We start from the raw sequence: 24,363 nt of genomic DNA on the forward strand, positions 1-24,363 counted from the left end.
CCAATCTCTTGGAGTGGTTAATTTCATCTTAACTCACGCACCAACTTCACAAGTACTTGACTGTGCCCAGAAACCTTCTGATCCTGAATTAAAAATTTAGATAGTCTGACACCAAAGCATAGTGAGTTGCTTGCAAGTCACCGTGGTGATTTCAAGTCGAAGGAACACTTATACTTATATCCCTTCGGAGTGACTCTTGACAACAGAATGCTCTGGAGTTGGTCACGTTCAGTGAAATGTACTCCTACATTTCACCTGCATGCTATACCAGCGTCTTCACGCTCTTTGGTTAAAAGGACAACCAACCTATATGACACATAATGACCTACACTTGATATGTCTATCGTCTTAGTAATAGCATATCATTTGGTCACAAACTCATTTAAGGACTAAACGATAAATCCTCCTTTATCAATTTAAGATAGTCTTAAAGACTTTCATCATAACACAAAAGTTCGATATAGAAGATGTACAAACTTATGATGAAAATTACTAAATAAATATTTTATTAATTTATATATAATTACATCAAATAGCACAATCATCAACAGGCTAACGATTGGTTTTGGGACATATTTTTCAATATCAATCTGTGCTACAAATCAAAAAATCATCAGAACTCCGAGATGGATATGACTCAAACTCGTTTCCTATAAATTAAAGCTCTGGGACCCTCTAAGGTATGCAATCACTCCTCATTCTCGCCTCTCATTGTTCTCCATCTCCTGACTTAATCGTTGGAGGGTCTTCATCGGAGAACACCACCCCCGGTGAGGATTTATTTTGCAGGAGTTCGGACGAAGCTCCAGTGACAGTTTTACCTCGATCATGTCCACCTCGATGACTGACCTCAAAGAAGAGATTGATAGCAACAATATTCATACAGCAAAAACATAAATATACTGAAAAAATAAAAAAAAAATGAAAGTTTTAAACTAAGCTAGTACCACCTGTAACACTTTTTGGGGCCATGAGCCTCCTTGATGCTGTCAAACTAGATGCCCATTCTCTCGAATATAATTTTAAATACGGCCTTTTTTTTTTTGAATGAAATTATAATGTGTTATTAGAAAAAATAGTACCCAATATTTACACACCTTATAAGCCGAGCTAGAGTTGCGCAAACTAGCAAAGGAACTACAATGCCTCTTCACCCTCTTGAACTAGGCCAAGTACAAGCCTACCTCGCTAAGATTTCCAAACCCAATCTCCTAAACTCCCTCCTTCGAACCCTCACACTCAATCAACTCCCTCGAAAAGTTCTTCTAATTTACAATCAAATGGTTCAGCTCTCTTCACATGATCACTTCACCTACACCTACGCTCTCAAAGCCGCCTCTCTTCTCCTCCCAAACGCCACCCACAAAGGCCACGAAATCCATGCCCGCGTCCTCAAGTCCGGCCACCACGCCGACCTCTTCATCCAAAACGCTCTCATAAACTTCTACTCCTCCGCCGCAGACGTCGCCTCCGTCCGCCGGGCCTTCGCCGGCATTGCCCGGCCCGACGTCGTCTCGTGGACTTCGCTCGTGTCGGCCCTCGCGAGGAGCGGCCGCGAGGCAGAGGCCCTCGCGGCCTTCGCCTCCATGGACGCGAGGCCGAACCCGATGACGCTCGTGAGCGTTCTTCCGGCCTGTTCCCGTCTTAAAGGTCTAAACTTGGGGAAATCCATCCATGCGTTTGGTCTTCGGACCTTCGGCGGCCATGGGAGTAATCTTATTCTTGATAATGCGATTCTGGAAATGTATGTAAGATGTGGTGATTTGGTTGCTGCGCGCCATCTGTTCGGAGAAATGGCTGGGAGAGATGTTGTCTCATGGACTACCTTGATTGCCGGCTATGCGCGAAATCAAAGCTCGGAGGAAGCAATCGCGGTTTTTTCGGAAATGCTATGGGATGGAGAAACGGCACCCAATGAAGCGACTCTGGTGAGTGTGCTGCGAGCATGTGCCTCCTTGGGGGCGTTAAGGTTTGGCAAATGCGTGCACTCATGCTTTTTTAAGAATTGCATTGGTGTTGATGGATTGGTGGGTAACGCTTTGGTTAATTTTTATGCCAAGTGCGGAGATGTGGGCATGTCTGGTAAGGTGTTCACTGGGATTTCTTGCAGGGATTTGGTGTCTTGGTGCACAATGATATGGGGGATGGCCATGAACGGGCGAGGCAAGCAAGCTTTGCAGCTTTTTGCTTCAATGCTGTGTCAAGGGGTTAGGCCAGATGGTTTGGCCTTCCTTGCAGTGCTGTCTGCGTGCTGTCATGCTGGGCTGGTTGACCAAGGTTTGATGATATTTAGGGCCATGAGTGAAGTTTATGGGATCATGCCCCAAAAGGAGCACTACACATGCATGGTTGACGCCTATGGGAGGGCTGGGAAGTTAAAGGAAGCAGAAAGTTTAGTTCAGGGGATGCCAGCTGAGATTGATGGTCATGCGTGGGGAGCATTGTTAAGTTCTTGCAGCTTGCTTGGTGGTGATAAAGTTGAATCCGAGAGCCTTAGTGGGCAGGTTCTTGAAGGAGATGTAAGTGTTGGAGGGGGCATGTATGCACTTGTGTCAAACATGTTGGCTAGTGGTGGAAGATGGGAGAGTTCACACTCTGTAAGGGAGCTAATGAAAGCTCGGAGGATTAGAAAGATAGCTGGGTGTAGTTGGATTGAGCTCCATTGATCTGGGTTGTGCAATTAATGCAGAGATCTTTGTGAATTGGACTACTGCTTATTGCTATGAGAGAGTGAAAAGTTTCAGAGGCATATGGATTTAAATGTTGAACAATATGCCCTTAATGGCCCATGAGGATCTAATTAGCTGGATCAGAAGCTATGAAAATCCAGCCAGGAATTGTTCTAATGAGGATCTAATTATCTTCTCTCAGGTAACATAGGCCACCCTCTTGATCTGCAGCCATGGCCTTGCCCATCTCTTTTACCATCATTACCAATTCTTTATTTTCTTTTTTACAGGGAATCTCATTGTCGTGCACTGTTGTCCATAGCTATTCTGGCCAGGCAGGTACCGTTTCTCTTGTCTCTAAAGTTCATAACCAAATTAGCATTTTCATGCAATTTATGTATTATCTATATACCTTATGAAATCTATGTTGTGAATCGTACATGGAACATATGCTTACATATTTATGGTTTTGTTGGTTATCCTGCCTAAGTTGTATATGGTTTTTATATGTTTGTGTAATTTTATGTCATTTCTTTGTAATTTCTTGTAATTTTCAGGATGTTTTTGTAATCAATTTTAAAGTTCCATAGATGCCCTAATTCTTTCTGTGTAATACCTTGGTACCTTTTCTTAACGATTTCCATGCAAATTTCCAAGAAATGTTTTTCCTCCAATGTTGTTGTATGTATCTGGACATATACCTGCACACATGCACAAAAAAAATAGGAATTGCATTTGTGCTTTACACAACCATATATTGGAAATTAAATTTCTACATCTCCACCTCTTTGGAACTAAAGATTTCCTATATTGATGGATTGATAACTTAAGCCCCCATCTAACTTCACCTATGTAGCGAAATGGGAAACATGATTGATTTTATTTTTGGAAATTGGATCTTTGCTTATGGCTCAAAGAGAGTGAAAAGTCATATGGGTTGTCTAGTTCTTGAAAAAACATACTTTGTGGGTTGTTTATTTGTTTGGAACTTAAAGTGGTGGGAGCTCCAGTTCGAAGGAGTTGGTGAGTTGCATTACTTTCTAGCCTTAAGCATCACCACATTTGCATCTAGAGCATCAACAAAATCCTCAACCTGTAGCAGGTGGGGATTGAGATGGTTTCTTGGTGATGCATCCAAACCTCTGAATTGATTTCGACAATGTTGCAATTTAATGGGAGCATCACTAAGTCTAGTTGAGGACAATTGGAAAATTTGGAGTCTTGTTGAAGTCTGGTTAGACTTAAATTTTTATATTTGTTTCAGTAGTGGATTTATTTAGAATTATTTTCTATTAGGGACTTATTTACATTGTTTATTAGTGTTATGAAAGGCCAGGCCTCCTGTATGGTTTTTAAAATGATGTATGCTGTTGTCTATTAATGAATAAACAGATATTCTCTTATACCTGTGAGGTGCAGGAAATTGGGGTGAGGCCTTAGAGAGTGAGTCCTTGTAAAGCTGGTTTCAGAGCAGTTCCTTTCTTCTTCCATAACTTTCTTCATTCATTTCTTCTGCATCTTATTTTCTATTTCTTCTTTCTTTTTTTCCCTTACTATTCTTCCCCTGCCAAAACTGTCATCCTGCAGCTATTACAACACTTTGTATAAGAGCTGTAGCAGCCATCAAATAGACCTTTCTCAGGAATAAGTCTGGACAGCTAACTGGTGGTCTCCGGCTTACCTGTTTTCTGCTGTGCAACAGCATCTCTAATCACTGTTACAAGCCTAAACAGTCCATCTATCTTCTGATATATGCTTCATTCTTTGTAGCCTTTGAACATAATTTCTAGATCTAATGATTGGTCCATTTCTTCACCATTTTTAGATGTTAGATCTGCAATCAGTCTAAGATCTATAAACCAATTGTTGACTTTTCCCACATCCAAACCCTACACTTGATTCAAAGAGGCTTTGAGAGCGTTACTCCTACTTCACGAAGAGATCATGGTTCATTAGCATTCTTACACAGTCCATCATACATGGAAATGAACTTGGATGGTTCCTGATAGTGTCGGTGGCAATTCAATTGAGTGAATGCAGATCCATCACCTGTATCCCTCAAAGAATTCAGTAGTCCTTAATATCTTTGTTTGCAACAATTTATATTTTTTTGCTTTTAGTCTACAGCCCAATATCTGTTTATATTACAATGATTACAGCTGCACTAAACATGAGTTTCATATGATAGCAAACCAGGTTTAGTGATTATATAGATAGGCTGGTTTTCAAATTTATTATTGTCTGTACAATGCATTGATATAAAAAGTTGCTAATAGCTTGTGAAATGTGCTCCCAGTCAACATGTTTGTGGTGTTTTTAACACACTACAAGTAGATATAAATGCTTATGGTTAAGTTAGCACCTCATCTGTTAAATTGATGAATCATCTAGTTCCTACTCAAAATTATTTTGGTATGACTCATCTTGATCACCATTAGGATTTAATTTTCCAAGTTTAAGCTAGGCCAACTTTTCTTCTTCCTTTGAAAAGAATGCTCGTTTTAAAGTCTACTTGGTTAATGCTCACACCATTTCATCTCCTTGCAAAAACTCATCATTACCTTCAATAAGTTTGAAAACAACAAAACTAGTGCAAGGAAACAGCAATTTTTTGCCAATAAGGAGGCAGATTTTGTCTTACCTAGATAATTGTGTTTTGACTGATCCACATTTTTTAAAATCAAATTGAGGAAGATTGCAATGTTTGGAGGTAGAAGAAATATGAACAGATGAGGGCTAGTGGTCTACAGAAGGTTGGAATGTAATAGTAAGGAGGTAAATTGAAAAAGAAAAGGAATCTGTTCTTTGCTGTTCTTGCTTCACTTGCTATAAGTTCTAAAAGAAAAATCTAGAGCTTGGAAGCCAGGAATGAGGACTCAACCAAGACACTCTGGAGATTGACAGAACATCAATTCTGTGTTCGCAGATGGTCACATAGGAAATGTGAGTGGAATCAGCAATAGAGTGTGATATGGAACATGTCCAATAGCACATGATGTTGCGGGAGTTTATATTTAGTGATCCCTATTTCTAGGATTTGAATAAATCGTTGGATCTCTAACGGATGGGGAATCATTAAGTGACTTTGTTTGTCACTAAGAAGCAAGGTTTAAATTGTTTCATGAAGAAGTTTAAAGGTATGGATGATAATTCCACATATGATCATCTAGTGAAAGGAGCATATGACGAAGATTTTTAAAAACAGAGGTAGTGTGCATCCCTTTCTTCTAATGGATATGTGAAATCCAAATCACTTTCTAACAATTTGAGCAACACTATAATGCTATAGGAAGCAAGATCGAAAAGAAAAATAGGGCAGATTATTGTTCCTGCAATTCGAGGATACCTTATATAACAGATCATGATATTGAGAAACAATTTCAAGAAGTTTACACGTTCCAGGATTAAAATGTTCCAAGATGACTTGAGAGTTCCTTTTTTATTAGGAAAGAAGGCTCATTTTCTATGGATGAAGTTGCTGAAGATGCAAAGTTTGTTTAAGGTGGATGTGGTTTTTGGTGCTTACTTCAGTGGAGGAATTTGAAGTGTAATGCAATTGTCATTGATTTAAGGGGATCTTATGTTGGGATACCTTTTCTTTGCTTGCTCATAGAAAAGTATAAGAAGTTCTAGCTATGTAAATTTGATCAAGATGGAGAAAAGATTTGAAGTGCAAATATACATTTGCTAGAAACATTTATAATGGTTTTGTTAACAAACCACATATATTATAGTTTGACAGACTAAGCAGTTTTTTTAATGAAGTTATGGAGAATGGAGAAGAGAATTGTAATACTTTCATTAGTGGCTTAAAAATGAATTAAAGGAGAAAAATCATCAACTTTAGAACTGTTTGTTGTAGCAGTCAACTCAATCAGGATCCTTCAGCTGTTCCTCCAAACTGTATGATTGAACTTAGCAAGTAACAAAAAAGAAGTGGTAGGGTGCTTAATCCCTTAGCAGTTTTGGGAAAAAAAGGGTTTCTGCTATTAATGAGGAAATAATCAAAGGGAGACCAAGAGATGAGAAAAAAGAAACAGAAGAAGAGAAACAAATTCATCAAAACTGTTAGAGTATTATGTATTGTATATACTGTATACTAGCAAGTAACCTGTGCTATGCAGCTGGCTTTACTTAAATGATGGTAAAAAAATAATTAATAAAATATAATAATAATAATTTAATATTTTTCTTTTGGAACATATATTTTTTTCTCTAAAAATTTATCTTGGTCCTATTTTTTCTCTCTAAAAGCATACAATCATTCAATGCAAAGTAGGTAGTACTTAAAAATGGCATTACAAACAGCTACATGCATCAAGTACTAAGTATCATCCCGATCTAGAACTTTATATTTGGTTTTAAAATTTATTTTTCCAGAAAACTAAAAGCTATAAAAATAATAACATATTCTTGAAACATAATAAAGAGTTTATATGATGAAAAATGACAATAAGATTTATAGTCTTATTTGCTGAGTGCTGTCGATGACTTTGCTATGATATAGGTTATTCCCATGTTGGCCCACATGGAACACTATAAATAGCATTATAAAAGAATTTTGGCAAAAAAATAAATTTCAGTCTAGCCATGAATATCAGATAATCTATAATAAATATGCCCACATAAGGAAATTTTTATGATTTTGTTAAGTGAAATATTGGAGAACTAAGCTTGCTATAATTGTTGAATTATTCATTTATTCTTTTCAAAATTGGAATATATTTTTCTTACCATACTAATATCAATTGGAATTCTAGAAATAGTAACAAACATATTAGGAGAGCCCATCATCAACTACTCTATAAGGAATGTCTAAATGCTAGCTCCATATCAGACCCTCTACTAAATCCAAATAGCCTAGGCGATCCTAGACATTGGTCTCACCTATAGCTTAGGTGATTAGGCAAGTGCCCATGCAACAGCATATGTATTAAATTTACAAAATAATTAAGCCTTCATATATTTCAATTACTTATCAAAAATATACATAATTCTTAATAAACTATGGTGACAACTACAATAACAAGAATATCAACCATCTCTAAATACAATTAAAAAAATCACAATGAAATTTATAGTCTTACCTGCTAAGTGCAGTCGGTGACTTCACTATGATGTAGCTTATGACCATGGTGAAGTAAATAAGCCAAATAATATATATATATATATATATATATATATATATATATATATATATATATATATATATATAGAGAGAGAGAGAGAGAGAGAGAGAGAGAGAGACTAAACACTTCATAAATTTTGCATCAGATTATTGATCCCAGCATTAGTAAGCAGGATGCGCAGCTAGAAATCCTTTCAGACTGTCTCCAGATATGTGAAATGCTTGGTTTAAACTGGGAGATGGAGCAGTAATATTGGTATAGAGTTTCAAGGTTTTCATGTATCATAGAGTTCGTAGTTGCGTTGCTAGATTGGGTAACCTGCTTCAGGAGTAACTGAGTTGTCCTAGGCTTACTCTTGTTAGTTTTGTATGTAGCCTCCTGGAAGATGGCAGGATAAGGAAGACTTGTGAAAATGTTTATTAATTTAGACATATATCATGATGGATTGTGTTGGTGCAGAAATCCGCTTTCGCCGGAGAAACTGGAGTCGCGGTCGCCGCCGGGACCTGCAAAAGAAGTCTAAACCGGAGGTGGAGTTGCTCCGGCAAGACCCTCCGACGCTCAAGTCAGTTCTCTGCCTCAACAAGAATGGAGTGCTCGAACGAAAATTTTAGCAGAGTTTCTAGGTAAAAATGAGAGCTTATAGAATAACATATCTGGGGTTCCTCCTTTTATAGGCGGAGGGGGCAACAAACTGATAGCGATGCCTGTAACCGCCTGGCAGTGGGCCGTCCATAGTCAGGAGAAGTTTGTTGCGGAGAGTAGTGGAGTGGATCCGTGGCTATCACCGGGGCGTGCCACGTGGAGTCTGCCACGAGGAGTGGAGCGGCGTCCGTTGTCGCGATTTGTCAGGGAGTGGTGGAGCCGCACAGGATCCGCCGCAGGGAGGGGCAGAATCGTGGCCGTTACTGCGGCCTGCCGGGGAGTAATGGAGCCGCATAGGATCTGCCGCAGGGAGTGGAGCAGAACCGCGGCCGTTACTGCGGTGCGCCAGGAAGTGAAGGTCTGCCGGCTGAAGTTCGGTCGGAGTGTCTAGCGAAGAGAGGTAATTAGCCATCCGCCTGAGAGGAACTCGGAGCCCGGCTCTCGCAGGGGTTCGGATTGAGTCTTCCTTCAGTCACGATCGGGGGTGGAGTCCTGCTTCCGTGGGAGTTCGAATGGAGCCTTTCCTCATTCGGAGGTGGAGACGGAGATCCGGCTCCCGTAGGAGCCCGAGCGAAGCCTACCTGTAATCACAGTCAGGGGTGAAGTCCGGCTCCCGTAGGAGTCCGGACGAAGTTTACCTGCAATTAGAGTCAGGGACGAAGTCCGGCTCCCGTAGGAGTCCGGGCGAAGCTTACTAGCAGTTGAAGTTGGGGACGGAGTCTGGCTCCCGTAGGAGTCCGGGCGAAGTCTACTTGCAGTTGGAGTCGTGGGCGGAGTCCGGCTCCCGTAGGAGTCCGGGCGGAGTCTACTTGCGGTTGGAGTCGTGGGCGGAGTCCGGCTCTCGTAGGAGTCCGGACGAGGTCTGTCTGCAGTCGGAGTTGGGGACGAGGCCCGGCTCCCGTAGGGGTCCGGGCGGAGTCTTCCTGCAATTAAAGTCAGGGGCGAAGTCCGGCTCCCGTAGGAGTCCGGATGAAGCTTACCAGCAGTTGAAGTTGAGGACGGAGTCTGGCTTCCGTAGGAGTCCGAACGAGGTCTGTCTGCAGCCGGAGTTGGGGACGAGGCCCGGCTCCCGTAGGGGTCCGGATGGAGTCTTCCTGCAATTAAAGTCAGGGGCGAAGTCCGGCTCCCGTAGGAGTCCGGACGAAGCTTACCAGCAATTGAAGTTGGGGACGGAGCCCGGCTCCCGTAGGAGTACGGGCGGAGCGATGGGAGTTCGCCATCAGCAGCCGAAAGTCGGAGGAGACTTGCGAGGGTTAATCCCGTTGAGAACTTCGGCTGAGGATATTTTATACCCAACACCAGTCTCCCTACTTCCGAGTTTGAATTTCGAATGAAGTACAGAGAGGTTTGCACAGCCGAAGTTGCCCCCTTGAGTCCTGTGCACGGCCGCCCCCAGATATTTTGGCATTAAATGTGCGCGTGCTGGAGTCTTTTCGAATCGGGGTGATACGAAGGGACCCTTCGAAATTCCCGCTGGTACGCTGGCCCAGGTACGGCGCAGTAATGGCTCTGTCAGCTATCAGCCGCTTTTAGCCGCCTGCCGTGGCGAGTGGGACACGTGTCGAGCGCGGGCCGTCTGAGGGGATTCGCGATCATTATGGCGCCGGATCCCAGGATCTATTTAAACCCGCTCTTCCGCCTTTAGGGGCCCCATTCTGCTTGAGAGTTCTATCGGTACCCGCCCTTTCTTCGAGAGTCCTGATTCTCTTGGCGTCTTCTTGGGCCATAGGCGTTCTTCGAGTCGTCCCTGTCCTCGCCCCTCTGCATCCCTCAGAGCGATCTAGGTTAATCCCAAAATCTTCGTTTTTCTTCCTGCCATTTAGGGGCCTTTTCTTCGCCATTTTCTTCTGTCGTATTCCTCTGAGTTAGTCTCCTGTGGCCTCTCGTCCTTTGTCCCGTCTGTTTTTTTCGGGATCTTTAGGGTCTTCATTTGAAGCTATTCGAAATGTCTTCCGGCAGTTTCGCTTCCAGCGGTTCCGGGAGTTCTTCCGCCTCAACCCCCCAGGTCCCCCGTTCTGTAGACGAACCCGCATCTGGGGCTGGGCTTCGCCCGATTTTTGCTCCGAGTGCCGTTCCATGCTCCCTGACTCCGGATGAACTCCTTCTGATAAGGGTTCAGTATGGAGTTCCTCCGGAGTACGACCTGGAGCTGCCTGGCCCCTCCGACCGGGCTAGCACTCCCCCGCCCGGTCGTTTTTGCCTGTATCAGGAGGCGTTCCGTGCCGGACTCCGGCTTCCGCTTCCGTCCTTTGTTGTCGCCCTCTTCCGCTTCTTGGATATCTCTTTGACTTCAGTTGCTCCGAATTCCTTTAGGTTTCTGATAGGGTTTCTTTCCCTTTGCCACGTAGTCGAGGTCCAGCCTTCCCTCTCTCTGTTCAGGCATTTCTATACCTTCAAGCGTCATCCTTCGGCGAAGGACTGGTGGTATTTCTCCCCTCAGTTTGGCAAGAAGGGGTTGCTGAAAGGTGCCCCCTCTTTAATCCACAACTGGAAGGAGAAATACCTCTTCGTCCACTGCCCGACCCTGAGGCTGGGCCTGCCCCCTTGGGGCTCTCTGAGGAACTCTGTCCGTCGGGCTCCCAGCCTGGGGGAGGACGACCTCCAGGCTGCCCGGAAGCTTCTTGACTATTCCGCTCCTTCCCTTCCCACCCTTCTGAGGGAGCAATTTTTGTTCAACATCGGCCTGAGCCCCCAAGATCCTGCGAATACTCCATCTTTTCTTTTCTCTTCTTTTTTTCCGTCCTTCTTTTTCTTTCTCTTCTTTCTTCTTTTCTTCTCTTCTTCTTCTTTTTTTTTTTTGCGTGTCACTTCTTCCTTTTACACCCCATTACTGATTTCTGATTTTTTTTTTTTTAGGAATGGACGCCGAGGCAGCACGGATGCTCGCCAGGGGTCTCAAGGCTCACAAAAGAAAAGGTGCCGCGGCCTCCGGATCAGCAAAGAAGGCCAGGGTGGAGGAGACGAGCCTGGCCGCGCCTGTCCAGACGGCCTCCGCGATCGATGTTCCTTCGAATGTTGAACCAACGGCCCCCCGGGCCTCTTCAAGGAGTCCGCCGACTGGGGCTCCCGTTTCGGGGGTTCGCTCCACGGAGGCGCCCGTAGTCGAGAGGGGGAGGAGAAGGAAGTCGGTGGCCCGCAGGGCGAGTAGCCGCCGAGCCGCCGCTGACGAGTCCCTCGGTTCCGAAGAAGAGCCGGAGAATCCCTTCAATGACAGGGACTTGATCAAGCGGTTGATCGACGACTGCATTTTGCCTGAAGTCGTCGAGAGGATCGACCGCGCCGATCCTGAGCAGCGGGTTTGGGACTCCCTAGGGTCCTTTCTCGAGGTAAACAAATCTTCATTTAATCGGCTATTCGACCTTTGTTCTGATCCCCTAACCGCCCTTGCAGATTGGGCACCAGCTCGCCAATATCGAGGCGACGAACCGGGCGAGGAGGGACGCCATCCAGGTGGAGGAGCATCGTCGGGCCGAGGTCGCTCACCTCAAAGAAAAGGCAGCCAAAGTAGTTGCCCTCCAGTAGGCCCTGGAGAGAGAGAAGCAGGCCCGAGAGGAAGAGAGACAGACCTCGGAAGAGACGGTGAGAAAGGCGGAGGCCGAGGTCGTCAATTTGGCGGAGCAGATTTCGGTCCTGGTCTCGGAGGCCAGGGGTCTTGCGGTGGAGTTCAAGGCCTCCGCGGAGATGAGAGACCTGAACGTCCGATTCGGCCAGGAAGCATTCATCAAGGGGTTCGAGCTCTGCTAGGAGAAGGTGGTCAGAAAATTTTCCGAGCTCGACCTCAGTTTCTTGGACGAGGAGTCTGAGGATGAGGCCGAGCCTTCTCCTGCCGCTACTGCTGCCGCAGCCCCCCTTCCAGGGACACCGAGCTCCCCAACTCCTGCCTCCGAGGTCTGAGACCTCCGATCTTGTATCTTTCTTTTACTGCAAATTTTTCTTTCCTTTTTATCTTCAAGAATCATTCAATCAATAAAGTTGAATTTCTCATCGTGGATGGCTTCTCTCCCCCTTCCTCCTTTTTTGTTTTTCTTTCTGCAATGAGACAAGACGCTCCTATCTCTCGATGGCATCGTCCTGCCGAGGCACTTCCCTTGCCCCAGGGGATCCCGCTGAAGTCCACGATCCAGCGGCTAAAGAAGGAGGTTCTTCATGCGACAAAAAGGGCGAAGAAGATGGAAGGCGAGCTTCGCAGGTTAAGGGAGGGTTACTCTGAAGCCACCTCGGAGGTCACCCGCATTCGGAATCTCCACGTGAAGGGGATCATGGAGTACAGCCGGAGGAAGGCAGACTTCGCTAAGGAGCTTGAGGAACACAAGAAGAGTGCCAGCGATCGAATTTGGGCTCAAGCTGCCAAGATCAGTTCTCTCAGGGTGGAACTGTCAGCTGCGCGGGAGAGGATTGGCCAGCTGGAGGGAAATTCGTCCCGGCTCTTGGTCCGGGCCGACGGCGACCGGGAGTGGTCGAAGAAGGTCTCCGACCTTCAGCAGCAGCTTCAGGATGCCGAGGTGAGCTATGACGTGCATCGGGTCGGTTGGCGCAGGCAGATGGATGAATATAGAGGGAGACTCAGGGTGGCGACTGACGAAGTCGCCCGTCTTCAAAGGCAGCTGGCTGATAGGGCTCAGCTCGCTTCTTCTCGGGATTCCAACGAACTCCAGTCCCTAAGAGGAACCACCGAAGGGCTTTCTGTCGCCCTCGGGGAGAGGACGGTTGAGCTGCAGCAATTGAAGATCCAGCTGGCATACGAGCAGCAGGCCGTCATGGACGCGGAGGCGGAATTCGAGGTCCTGAGAAAGAGGCGTCGAGAGGCGGAGAACGAAAGCCAGCGACTTCGTTGGGCGCTCCAGGACGCGCTGCTGAAAAAGAGAGAGCTAGAAGAAGAAGTTGAAAATCTGAGGCAGTCCTGGATAAGGGGTGAAGCAGATAACTCTAGGTCGGAAGGGGCGGGGCTTCCCTAGGGCTCTTTTTGGCCTTCCATCTTTCCATGCATACATTTTCTCTTTTGTTGTTTTGTCTTGCTTTTGTCATTTTGCTTTTCTTCCTTTGGCCTTCTGGGCTTCATGGTGTATATTTCGCAAATGGAATAAAAAGGGGATTTTGTGTTACCTCGTCCACGTACTGTACTAAATTGTCGTCCGCCGAACTTCTTTTGCCTTTTGACTTGTCCGACGTTGACGTCGTTTGGAGGTGCCCAGTCGTTGACACGCTGATTTACTTCCCTCGTCGTCCATGGCCGTAGGCTTGAGCTTGGTGGTCCGAACTCCGCATTACCTCGAAGGTGTCGTTGTTTTCTTGACCTGTGTCGAGAGCTCTCTTAGAGGTCGGGGGTGCTTGGTAGGAACTTCCCGTCTTTGTTGAGACGAGGTTCCCTACGTCTTTGGCGTAGTTTGTCCTTCATCTGTTTTCGATGTAGTTCGTCGCTTTCCTTTTTGATTTCCCCCCTTCTTTCGGAGTGAGGGTCCTCCCCTTACTTTTTGCGGGGTTGCATAGAAGTGTAGAGGTGCCGCTGAGGGGCCTTTCCCCTTCATCCGATCTTGTTGGGTAGCCGGATTTTGTCTCCGTCAGGACGAGGTTCTCTTTCTGTTCCTGACGTAGTCGATCTAGCTCAGGTTAGAACGAGGTTCTCCTCTTGTTCCCAACGGGGCTGTTGGGGCACATAAGGGTCATTGCAAGGGCCTCTCCCCCCATCCGGTCTAGAAGAATCGGGCCTTCGACCTTGCTCATGTCAGGACGAGGTTCTCCTCCTGTTCCCAACATGACTGCGGGGGCGCATTAGGGCGTTGTAAGGCCTCTCTCCCCATCCGGTCTAAAAGAACCGAGCCTTTGACTTTGCTCATGTTAGGACGAGGTTCTCCTCCTGTTCCTAACATGGCTGTGGGGGCACATTAGGGCGTTGTAAGGCCTCTCCCCCCATCCGGTCTAAAAGAACCGGGCCTTTGACTTTGCTCATGTTAGGATGAGGTTCTCCTCTTGTTCCTAACATGGCTGTGGGGGCACATTAGGGCGTTGTAAGGCCTCTCCCCCCATCCGGTCTAAAAGAACCGGGCCTTTGACTTTGCTCATGTTAGGATGAGGTTCTCCTCCTGTTCCTAACATGGCTGTGGAGGCATATTAGGGCGTTGTAAGGCCTCTCTCCCCATCCGGTCTAAAAGAACCGGGTCTTTGACTTTGCTCATGTTAGGACGAGGTTCTCCTCCTGTTCCTAACATGGCTGTGGGGGCACATTAGGGCGTTGTAAGGCCTCTCCCCCCATCTGACTTTAAAATAATCGAACTTTCATTTTATTTATGTTAGGACGAGGTTCTCCTCCTGTCCCTAACACGATCTTGTTTTAATTGTCTAAAGGGGTCATCCCCGGTCGTAACAAATCCATGCCAAAAGGGAAGGACATGCAAAGTCGAAAGGAATTTAGATTCAGGGCAATACATTTACAGGTTTCTCGAGTTCCATGGTTGTGGAAGGTCTGCTCCTCCTTGAGGCCCTCCGGTGATGGAGTCGATGGTCCCGATTGGAGGCCGATCTCCGGGCTGCTCCTCCCTCCTTGGCGGTTCAGGTTGCGGCGGGGACCTTGGCCGATCCTCTCTACCCTCAGGCCGGCGTCGGATGAACCTGTCGAGTCGACCTCGCCGGATGAGCTCCTCGATCTCGTCTCGGAGCTGGATGCATTCCTCCGTGTCGTGGCCGTGGTCGCGGTGGTAGAGACAGAACTTGTTGGGGTTGCGCTTCTCGAGGTGCGTGCGCATCCTCTCTGGCCTAGGGAGCTGCTCTCTGACCTCCATCAGCACTTGGGCTTTCGATGCGTTGAGGGGGGCATAGTTGCGGAACCTTCTCGGTGGAGAACCCCACCGAATTTCGCGGTCCGGATTTCTCTGCCTTCGTGCCCGGGGAGGAGTATGGACACGCTTGTGCCCGGGAGAAGTTCGAGAACGTGGCCGAGCTTCTCTCGGCCCTTTTTCGACCGCGGGCTTACTCGAGTCTCCGCCTGCCATTCTCTCGCGGTCTCCTCATCCTTCATTTTGAAGGCTTCTTCCGCTCGGGCGTACCCTTCAGCTCGAGCCAACAGATCAGCAAAATCTCTGGGGTACTTCTTCTCCAGGGAGAACAAAAGATCATTCTTCTGAAGGCCGTCCTTCAGAGCGGCCATTGCTACCGATTGGTCCAAATTTCGGACCTCCAGCGCTGCGATATTGAAACGGTTGATGTAGGCCCGAATGGACTCCCCTTCCCTCTGCTTGATATTGATGAGGGACTCCGAACCCTTCCGGGGGCGCCGGCTGCTGACAAAATGGGCCACGAATTGGTGGCTCATTTGATCGAAGGAAAAGACGGTACCCAACTTCAGTGTCGAGTACCAGTTTCTCGTCGCTCCCTTCAAGGTGGATGGGAAGGCTCGACATAGAATGGCGTCGGGTGCGCCATGAAGCAGCATCATCGTCCGGAAGGCCTCCAGATGATCGACTGGGTCTGAAGTCCCGTCGTAGCTTTCGAACTGGGGGAGTTTGAAGTTGGGCGGGATCGGTTCCTGCATGATCATTTGAGAAAAAGGAGGGTCAGGGCAAATATCCTCACCATAAGCGGGGGGAGCGTGGTGGAGTTCTTCGATCCGCCGGTTCGTCTCCTGGAGTCTCCGGTCCAAGAAATCCTCTCGACTTCGGGTCTCGAGGGTCCTCTGGCAGAATGGGGGCAGGGATCTTCCAGGGGTGGAGTCGTGATCCGATTGAGGGCTCTCCACCCTCGGGTTTGTCTTCCCAGGAAAGACGGGGCGGCTGGCCCAGGTGGCCCGCCCCACCGTCGGGTTCTGGTGTTCCGGTGTCACTCTTTCCAGGCGCACCGATGCCTGCGGCTGCTGCTGTTGCTGCATGGCCTGCACAGCTTCAGTGAGGCCTCTGACCTGCTGTGCCAGCAAGTCAAATTGCTCCGCGCCGACCGCCGTCGCCGGAGGAGGAGGAGGAGGCTGGGAAACTGGAGGTGAGGCTGGAGCCTGAGATCTGGCCGCGGAGGCCATGGATCGTCGCGTGGACGCCTTGCGGGGAGGCATCGGGCAAAGATCAAGTGGAGGAAGGAGGAGAGGATGCTGGAAAAGATGCCCGGGGGCGGTCTCGTTGAGCGCTCCTTTAAGAACAAGGGTACTGCGAAGACACAGCCCTTCCTCTAGCGCCAATCCTGTTGGTGCATAAATCCGCTTTCGCTGGAGAAACTGGAGTCGCGGTCGCCGCCGGGACCTGCAAAAGAAGTCTAAATCGGAGGTGGGATTGCTCCGGCAAGACCCTCCGACGCTCAAGTCAGTTCTCTGCCTCAACAAGAATGGAGTGCTCGAACGAAAATTTTAGCAGAGTTTCTAGGTAAAAATGAGAGCTTATAGAATAACGTATCTGGGGTTTTCCCTTTTATAGGCGGAGGGGACAACAAACTGATAGCGATGCCTGTAACCGCCTGGCAGTGGGCCGCCCATAGTCAGGAGAAGTTTGTTGCGGAGAGTAGTGGAGTGGACCCATGGCTATCACCGGGGCGTGCCACGTGGAGCCTGCCACGAGGAGTGGAGCGGCGTCTATTGTCGCGACTTGTCAGGGAGTGGTGGAGCCGCACAGGATCCGCCGCAGGGAGGGGCAGAATCGTGGCCGTTACTGCGGCCTGCCAGGGAGTAATGGAGCCGCGTAGGATCTGCCGCAGGGAGTGGAGCAGAACCGCGGCCGTTACTGCGGCGTGCCAGGAAGTGAAGGTCTGCCGGCTGAAGTTCGGCTGGAGTGTCTGGCGAAGAGAGGTAATTAGCCATCTGCCTGAGAGGAACTCGGAGCCCGGCTCTCGCAGGGGTTCGGATTGAGTCTTCCTTCAGTCACGGTCGGGGGTGGAGTCCTGCTTTCGTGGGAGTCCGAGCGGAGCCTTTCCTTATTCGGAGGTGGGGACGGAGATCCGGCTCCCGTAGGAGCCTGAGCGAAGCCTACCTGTAATCACAGTCAGGGGTGAAGTCCGGCTCCCGTAGGAGTCCGGACGAAATTTACCTTAAATTAGAGTCAGGGACGAAGTCCGGCTCCCGTAGGAGTCCGGGCGAAGCTTACCAGCAGTTGAAGTTGGGGACGGAGTCCGGCTCCCGTAGGAGTCCGGACGAAGTCTACTTGCAGTTGGAGTCGTGGGCGAAGTCCGGCTCCCGTAGGAGTCCGGGCGAAGCTTACCAGCAGTTGAAGTTGAGGACGGAGCCCGGCTCCCGTAGGAGTCCGGGCGGAGTCTACTTGCGGTTGGAGTCGTGGGCGGAGTCCGGCTCCCGTAGGAGTCCGGACGAGGTCTGTCTGCAGCCGGAGTTGGGGACGAGGCCCGGCTCCCGTAGGGGTCCGGGCGGAGTCTTCCTGCAATTAAAGTCAGGGGCGAAGTCCGGCTCCTGTAGGAGTCCGGACGAAGCTTACCAGCAGTTGAAGTTGAGGACGGAGCCCGGCTCCCGTAGGAGTCCGGGCGGAGTCTACTTGCGGTTGGAGTCGTGGGCGGAGTCCGGCTCCCGTAGGAGTCCGGACGAGGTTTGTCTACAGTCAGAGTTGGGGACGAGGCCCGGCTCCCGTAGGGGTCCGGGCGGAGTCTTCCTGCAATTAAAGTCAGGGGCGAAGTCCGGCTCCCGTAGGAGTCCGGACGAAGCTTACCAGCAGTTGAAGTTGGGGACGGAGTCCGACTCCCGTAGGAGTCCGGGCGGAGCGATGGGAGTTCGCCATCAGCAGTCGAAAGTCGGAGGAGACTTGCGAGGGTTAATCCCGTTGAGAACTTCGGTTGAGGGTATTTTATACCCAACAGATTGTATTATAATGTAAGGTAAGTTTAACCTTCTCCTAAGCTCTATATTTTACCCTTCTAGGATCTCCTGAGGTTCCATCATAATCATGCAGGCACATTCCCAATTTGAATATGAAAACATTAATAAAGATGTTTTTCTCAGCATGACACTCCTATAACGAATTAGTTATGCTCAACAATTTCTACAAACACAATTAGTTCGTTGTATATCTTAGTTCCCCAAATTCGTTATTTAATATTCAAGAATAATTTTTGAGCTGTAATTATATATGAAACACACATTTCTATAATACTTCAAGAAACCGGCCATCATCAATTCATCAAACACATAATATGAGACTGGAATGCTTCTTTTTTCTTTGATTTCCGAGTCTGGTATGTCTTCTCACTTTTACTTTCAATCTTTAAATTCCCCCTTTCTCAGTATATTTAAGTACATTTTTGCCCTATAAATTTCTGCTCAGGGTGATGAACTTCAGGTGAAAGTGACATCACTTGACCCATTAAGTGAAACTAATATTATTATACTTTAGAGTCTTAATCGGGTGCGAGGCTCGAAGTGGCTGAACAGGGAAGCCAAAACCCTCATAGCCTCATAGGATCCAAAAGAGCCTCAAACGTAACGACTCCCCTTTAATACTATCTCTGCAACCTCGATCAGCTTTAAAAATCTCCATGAGTAATAGACAAATGATTTTGATTTAAAAAACATTTTTAGAAACACCCAATCTTGAACCATTTCACTTCCATGCAGGTCTCATCTTTTGTTACCTCTCACCTTTTGTTGAATACTGCTATTTTTATTTACCCTCTAATACAACCTCATAGAAATGGCTTAGAATTTACTAAGTAGCAGACTTGAAGTATTGTGGGAAATGACTAAGAAACCTAAAATAAAACTGCATACTTTAGACATATTTATTCTGTCTTAAAAAACAAAAAAACAAAAATCTATACAAAATAAAACACTACCTTGACACCCCATCCCACTATAAGTTGGAAACCCAGCTTAATTACAAACACATCTATTCCATAGTTCAATGCTACCATATGTAGTGTTCTATTTGGGGTGATGTGGGAAGCTACTGATCCATACCCCATGTAGATGATCTCGAACCCTTGGCACTCGCCGTTAATGAAGTAGATCTCTCTAAAGTCCCTGATGATGAGAAACTGGCTGGGGAACCCTAACTCCAAGAGGTCCTCATGTCCTCCATGATGTCCATAGAGACAGTCGCCAAGCACCTGATTGAGACCCCTAAGAATGGAAAAGCAAAGCAAAAATCAGGGAAAAACATAGGAAAAATCAACGAAAACAAAAATATTTTTTTCAGGTTACTTTAACCTAGCGAAAGGATGTATGAAAATATTTTTCATATGGAGCATATAGATCTAAATCATAAATCACCTACGGAACTTATAACATGCTGAAATAAATTTAAAGAACAGATTTGAAATCAGAAAATCAGAGAAGAAAAGTCGAATATACCTGAAGTGCTTTCCTTCTTCTTACTTGAAATGGATCCGACGGATGCCCAGGGTTTCTTTCGGAGCCGCGCACGTGCCCGACCCCTACTGGTATCCACACAAAACTGATCATTGATCGAAACACCAAGGCCACCAAAGTGCTAGCTTCCTTGCAGGCCTCATTTCTCAACTTGGATTTGGATTCTTCTTTTTGAACTTGAAGATCAAAGGCTGCTGCACGAACCCTTCATGCAGATTTTAATGGGATCTTATCAAGACATCAAGAAAAGAAGAAAGAAACCTTTTCTTCTTCTTCTCTTCCTCTCTCTCTAAACTCTCTCTTTTTGATCTGAGAAGGAAGTGGGGTGTGAAGAGGAAGAAGGGAGAATGGCAAGGAGATGGAACTTGTGGAAGGAATAAAACTCATGAAAGAATTACACACACGCAAACCTTCACACCCCTTTTAATATTTGTCGACTCCAAACCAGTCCCAACACCCCAACTTGATAAGAGCTAATCTCAACTAATTCAAATTCAAATTAGAATTTAGTTTAGGATTAAATCTTATCAAGAAAGAGCCCATGCCCCAGGGAAGGCACCAACTTGTGCCTCTTCTTCTTTCCACACGCACGAAGAAAAGGGGCATGACTTTCAGTGCCTCTCTCTCCTCTTGATCGGCCAAATAGAGAGAGAAATCTAGTCTATCATGGGTCCAGGCAATCAATTTCAATTTGATTTCAATTTGGGTTCAATTCGAATCCAATTCGAATTCGATTCGAATCAAATTCGAAAAAACTGACAATCTTAATCTAATTAGGATTAAAATCCAAATCCAACTTGGATAATTAAACTCAATTAGCCTTAAATTAATTCAAATTTAATTTAATTAAATTTGATTTAAATTAATTAAGATTTGATCCATAAATTAATTAGGTCTAATTGCATTGCAACACTTACAATTAAGTCCCTCATGCTAACAATTAACAATTACTAAATTTATAATTTTTATAAATTGATCCAAATCATCAATCCAATTGATAATTTGATTATGTCCAAGCTATTGATCAGGTCAAGCTTCTTTTGTATATGAACTCTCAGGTTTCATTCTATCTGGTAGTGAGATATATCGTGATCTCCATCATAGTATCATCGAAACTCTTTTTGATGGACTGAAATGATTTCAACTCAATCCAACAAAAATTGTTAATCCAAAAATAATCTTAGTGAGTTTTCATAATCCACCAGTGATGCCTAGCAGCATATATTGACAACTTAGCAGAACAAAAAAATCTGAATTCTTAGGTGTAGTTATCATGTGATCGAGTTCTTCTATCGAGAGTTCCGATAGATTGCAGGTCATAAAAACTCATCAAATCTTAAGCATCCATCATATGTAAGACTTAATTAGCTTGAGTCCAATTGTGAATTCCATGAAATTTTTTTTTCATTATCACGTTGCTGTGGCCACAGACTTAAAGACTCACTCTATTAGATCATATAGGATTATTCCTCAACTGCTAAGATCGATATATTCTCCATAAGTGCACACCCTACTTCTATAGTGAACCTACTGTAGCCAACGAATACTACAAGGCTCCGAATGGCTAGAGACTATGTTTATATATTGTCAAATTACAGTAATTTCACCGTGAGTAGCTGAGGCACCATAGATCAAAAAATTATTTATACAACTATATTATCGAGATAGTCATTGACGAGTGAGTAGACATCCAAGTAACTTTTCATTCTTGGTTACGCTTAGTACCATTGTTCTCTAATAATCACGTGCACTCTCGCTTCAGTGTCCCTACACTATAGACTCGAGACTCATCTACTTGAAAGAGAAGTGATCCGTGCACCGATCTTGATGGATCAATTACCGTCGTCGTGATGATTCAACGATTGAAAATAATTCAGGAGTTAATTTATAATGACACATGTTTCAAATTTTCAACTCTTGAAAATATATGTCATTGTTTATTAACTCTTTGGATGATTTACAGATGTATTACATGTGAATGGATAAAAAAATATCTATTTTATTAATTTTAATAAATCAAGTACAAAAATATATCTTAGAATAATACAATGTGTCAGTCAATAATTGACTTTCAGATCATACATCTAACAGAAGAGGCATCGGATGGCTGATGAGAACCTCACTGATGTGGGTCAGTAGGCGATTGAGGTATTCCGATCCTCCCCAAAGTTCTCCCAAGAGAAGGTAGTTTTCTCTGAGGAAGCTTTCTTCCTAGGGAAGGATGTCCTTCAGGAGAGGATAGTCACCCACTTCCCCAACCTTAATCTCTCTTTTCTGGATGAGGATAAGGCAGGTGAAGATTAGCAACCTGTCAAGTCTACTACTGGAGAGCAACCCCAGTTGAAGTTTGGCATCATTGAGATAGCTCAGGCCTAGCCAGTAGCCGAAATTCCTATCGACTTTCTAGAAGCTCCTTAGATCGAGGTGGTCAATGCCTCCACTTAGACTTCAACTTTGTAATCTTTTTTCTTTTTCCTGTTTTATATAGCAACAAAACTTCTTATTTAATAAAAAGAATTTTTTGCCTTCAAGGTTTTCTTGGTTTTTATCATGTATTTTGCCATTTCTATTGGCAGCCTGATCAATGCAAACATTATGGTCACGTAATTGTCTTTGCCGAACCCCTTCCACAAACCATGGCCTTGCTTATCAGGGCTCGCATCGAAGCCCTTGAGAAGAAAGTCTGTTCAACCAAGAAGACGACCTTTGAGGCTAGTCGAAGGGCTTCAGAGAGGGAGAAGGAGTGCACCAAGATCTTTGTTGAAATAAAGCATCTTCAAAAAAACATCAGATGGATGGACATGTCATACTATATAGAGAAGAAGCATCTAACTAAAGCCTGCTTAAAATCGGACAAAGCTATCAAGGAAGCAAGATGGTGTGCCACCGAAAGAATCATCCAACGTCGTAATAAACTTCACTTTGCCCAACAGAGGATCACTTTCTTGGAACACTTCATAGATTCAGGCAAGGCTACCGAAGAAGCAAGGTGGGGTGGCGCCGAGAAGATACTTCAGCTTCAAAATAGCCTTTTGATGGAGGAGGAGAAGGTCATTTCTTTGAAGCATTCGATTGACCACTGGCAGTCAATGGAAACAAAGCTTCAGTCAGAACTAATGGAGAGCAAAGCAGCAGCTCATTTTGCCAAGGAAAAAGTCAAACGGATGGAAGTGAGATTTGCCATGGATCAGATCGAGCATATCCATACGGTGTTGAAGTCAACTTTAACGGCTTATGAAACTGGCTTCACAAAGTGTAAATCCTTGGCTAAGCAATTGCTCCTGGGGATCGACATTGACCTCCTTGTGATGATGTCTCCTGACGACCCGAAGCTCCTCAAGATCGTCGTTAGCACGGTAGGGAGGGATGATGGGGAACCTTCTTGAGCAAGGAGCGATGAAGCTTCCAAAGTCCCTATCTAGTTGTAAATTTTTGTTTTGCCAATCCGGCTTGTAAGTTTACACCAGTCATCCTATAGTTATCTCAGTCAACTGCTCCAAGTTTTGAAATAAAAAGCTACTTTTATTTTTATACATCATCTTTATTTTTCATTTTGGTGGCTAGATTTTATGCTATCTTCTTGCATTTATCGGTCGACCTTATTATTCCGCATCGCAAAGGTACCTATGGATGTTCTAGCATAAACTTTTGTTTCTTCAGGTCGGGGGTGTATTCAAGGTCCAATGGTTTCTTGCTAGGCTCTAGATTCTTGGGATCCATTCTATCTCTCAATTGCGGGGATCATTTCGACATGCTTTGGGGAACTTGTAGCCATATCCAACATGTCCATTTTGGAGATGACATGCTCCTCTTGTAGAGATTATCATCACATATTCGTTCAGGTGATGGAGCGCCCTTTGTGGTATTATCGTAGTTTTGTCAGGGTGATGAAGTGCCTGGCAACCATCACGGCTATTTTGTCGAGGTGACAAAGCATCCAACATCGTGGTGATCTTTGTTAAGGTAAGGAAGCATCCGATATCATGGTGATCTTCATCGAGGTGATGAAGCACCCAGCATCATGGCGATCTTCACTAAGATGATGAAGTACCCAGCATCATGGTGATCTTCGTCAAGGTGATGAAGTACCTGACATCATGGCAATCTTTGTCAGGGTGACAAAGTGCCCGACATCATGGTGATTTTCATCAGGGTGACGAAGTGCCCAACATCATGGCGATCTTCATTGAGGTGATGAAGTACCTAGCATCATGGCAATCATCATTGGGGTAACAAAGTGCTCGACAGTCTTGTCACCTCTTTGGATGGATCGATAAACGGCCTTGTTTATCTACAAAACTTGAGGATAAGAGAAAGAAATGCTTTATTAAGAGAGCTTTTATATTTATTGGTAGTACATCTATAGGTTACTCGAATTTCAGGGTCGTTGTAGTAGAGTCCCATCCAGCTGCTTTAGACAATAGGTTTTGAATTTGATGATCTCCTCCACTCAGTAGCGATCTTAGCAGTTTGGGGATAACATTTCCTAGTCTCTTGGTTGTGATGCTTTGGCACGATGTAGGATCAGGTTATTGACTTTGAATTTTTTACCTCGGATATGAGAGTTATAGTATCGCACCACTCTATATTGATAGGCTATCATTCTTACTCGGGCCTCCTCTCGGATCTCTTCAAATAGGTC

General features: G+C 45.7%; 1 protein-coding gene across 3 annotated transcripts in view; it reads left to right on the top strand.

Moving 5' to 3' along the window:
* Positions 1 to 1,133: 1,133 nt before the first annotated feature.
* LOC105034718 (putative pentatricopeptide repeat-containing protein At3g05240) overlaps positions 1,134 to 24,363 on the top strand; it is a 34,615-nt gene continuing 11,385 nt past the window's right edge. For 2 of the 3 annotated variants that reach the window (XM_073249488.1, XM_073249489.1), the window contains exons 1-2: positions 1,134 to 2,871; positions 2,960 to 3,008. In XM_073249488.1, the coding sequence (XP_073105589.1) occupies positions 1,143 to 2,666 (1,524 nt within the window). In that variant the 5' untranslated portion in view covers positions 1,134 to 1,142 and the 3' untranslated portion in view covers positions 2,667 to 2,871; positions 2,960 to 3,008. Of the gene's footprint in view, positions 2,872 to 2,959; positions 3,269 to 24,363 lie in introns of those variants that run through there. The other variant, XM_010909974.4, reaches the window with a different exon arrangement.

Source organism: Elaeis guineensis, chromosome 15, assembly GCF_000442705.2.
Source record: "Elaeis guineensis isolate ETL-2024a chromosome 15, EG11, whole genome shotgun sequence".
Taxonomy (NCBI): Eukaryota; Viridiplantae; Streptophyta; class Magnoliopsida; order Arecales; family Arecaceae; genus Elaeis; species Elaeis guineensis.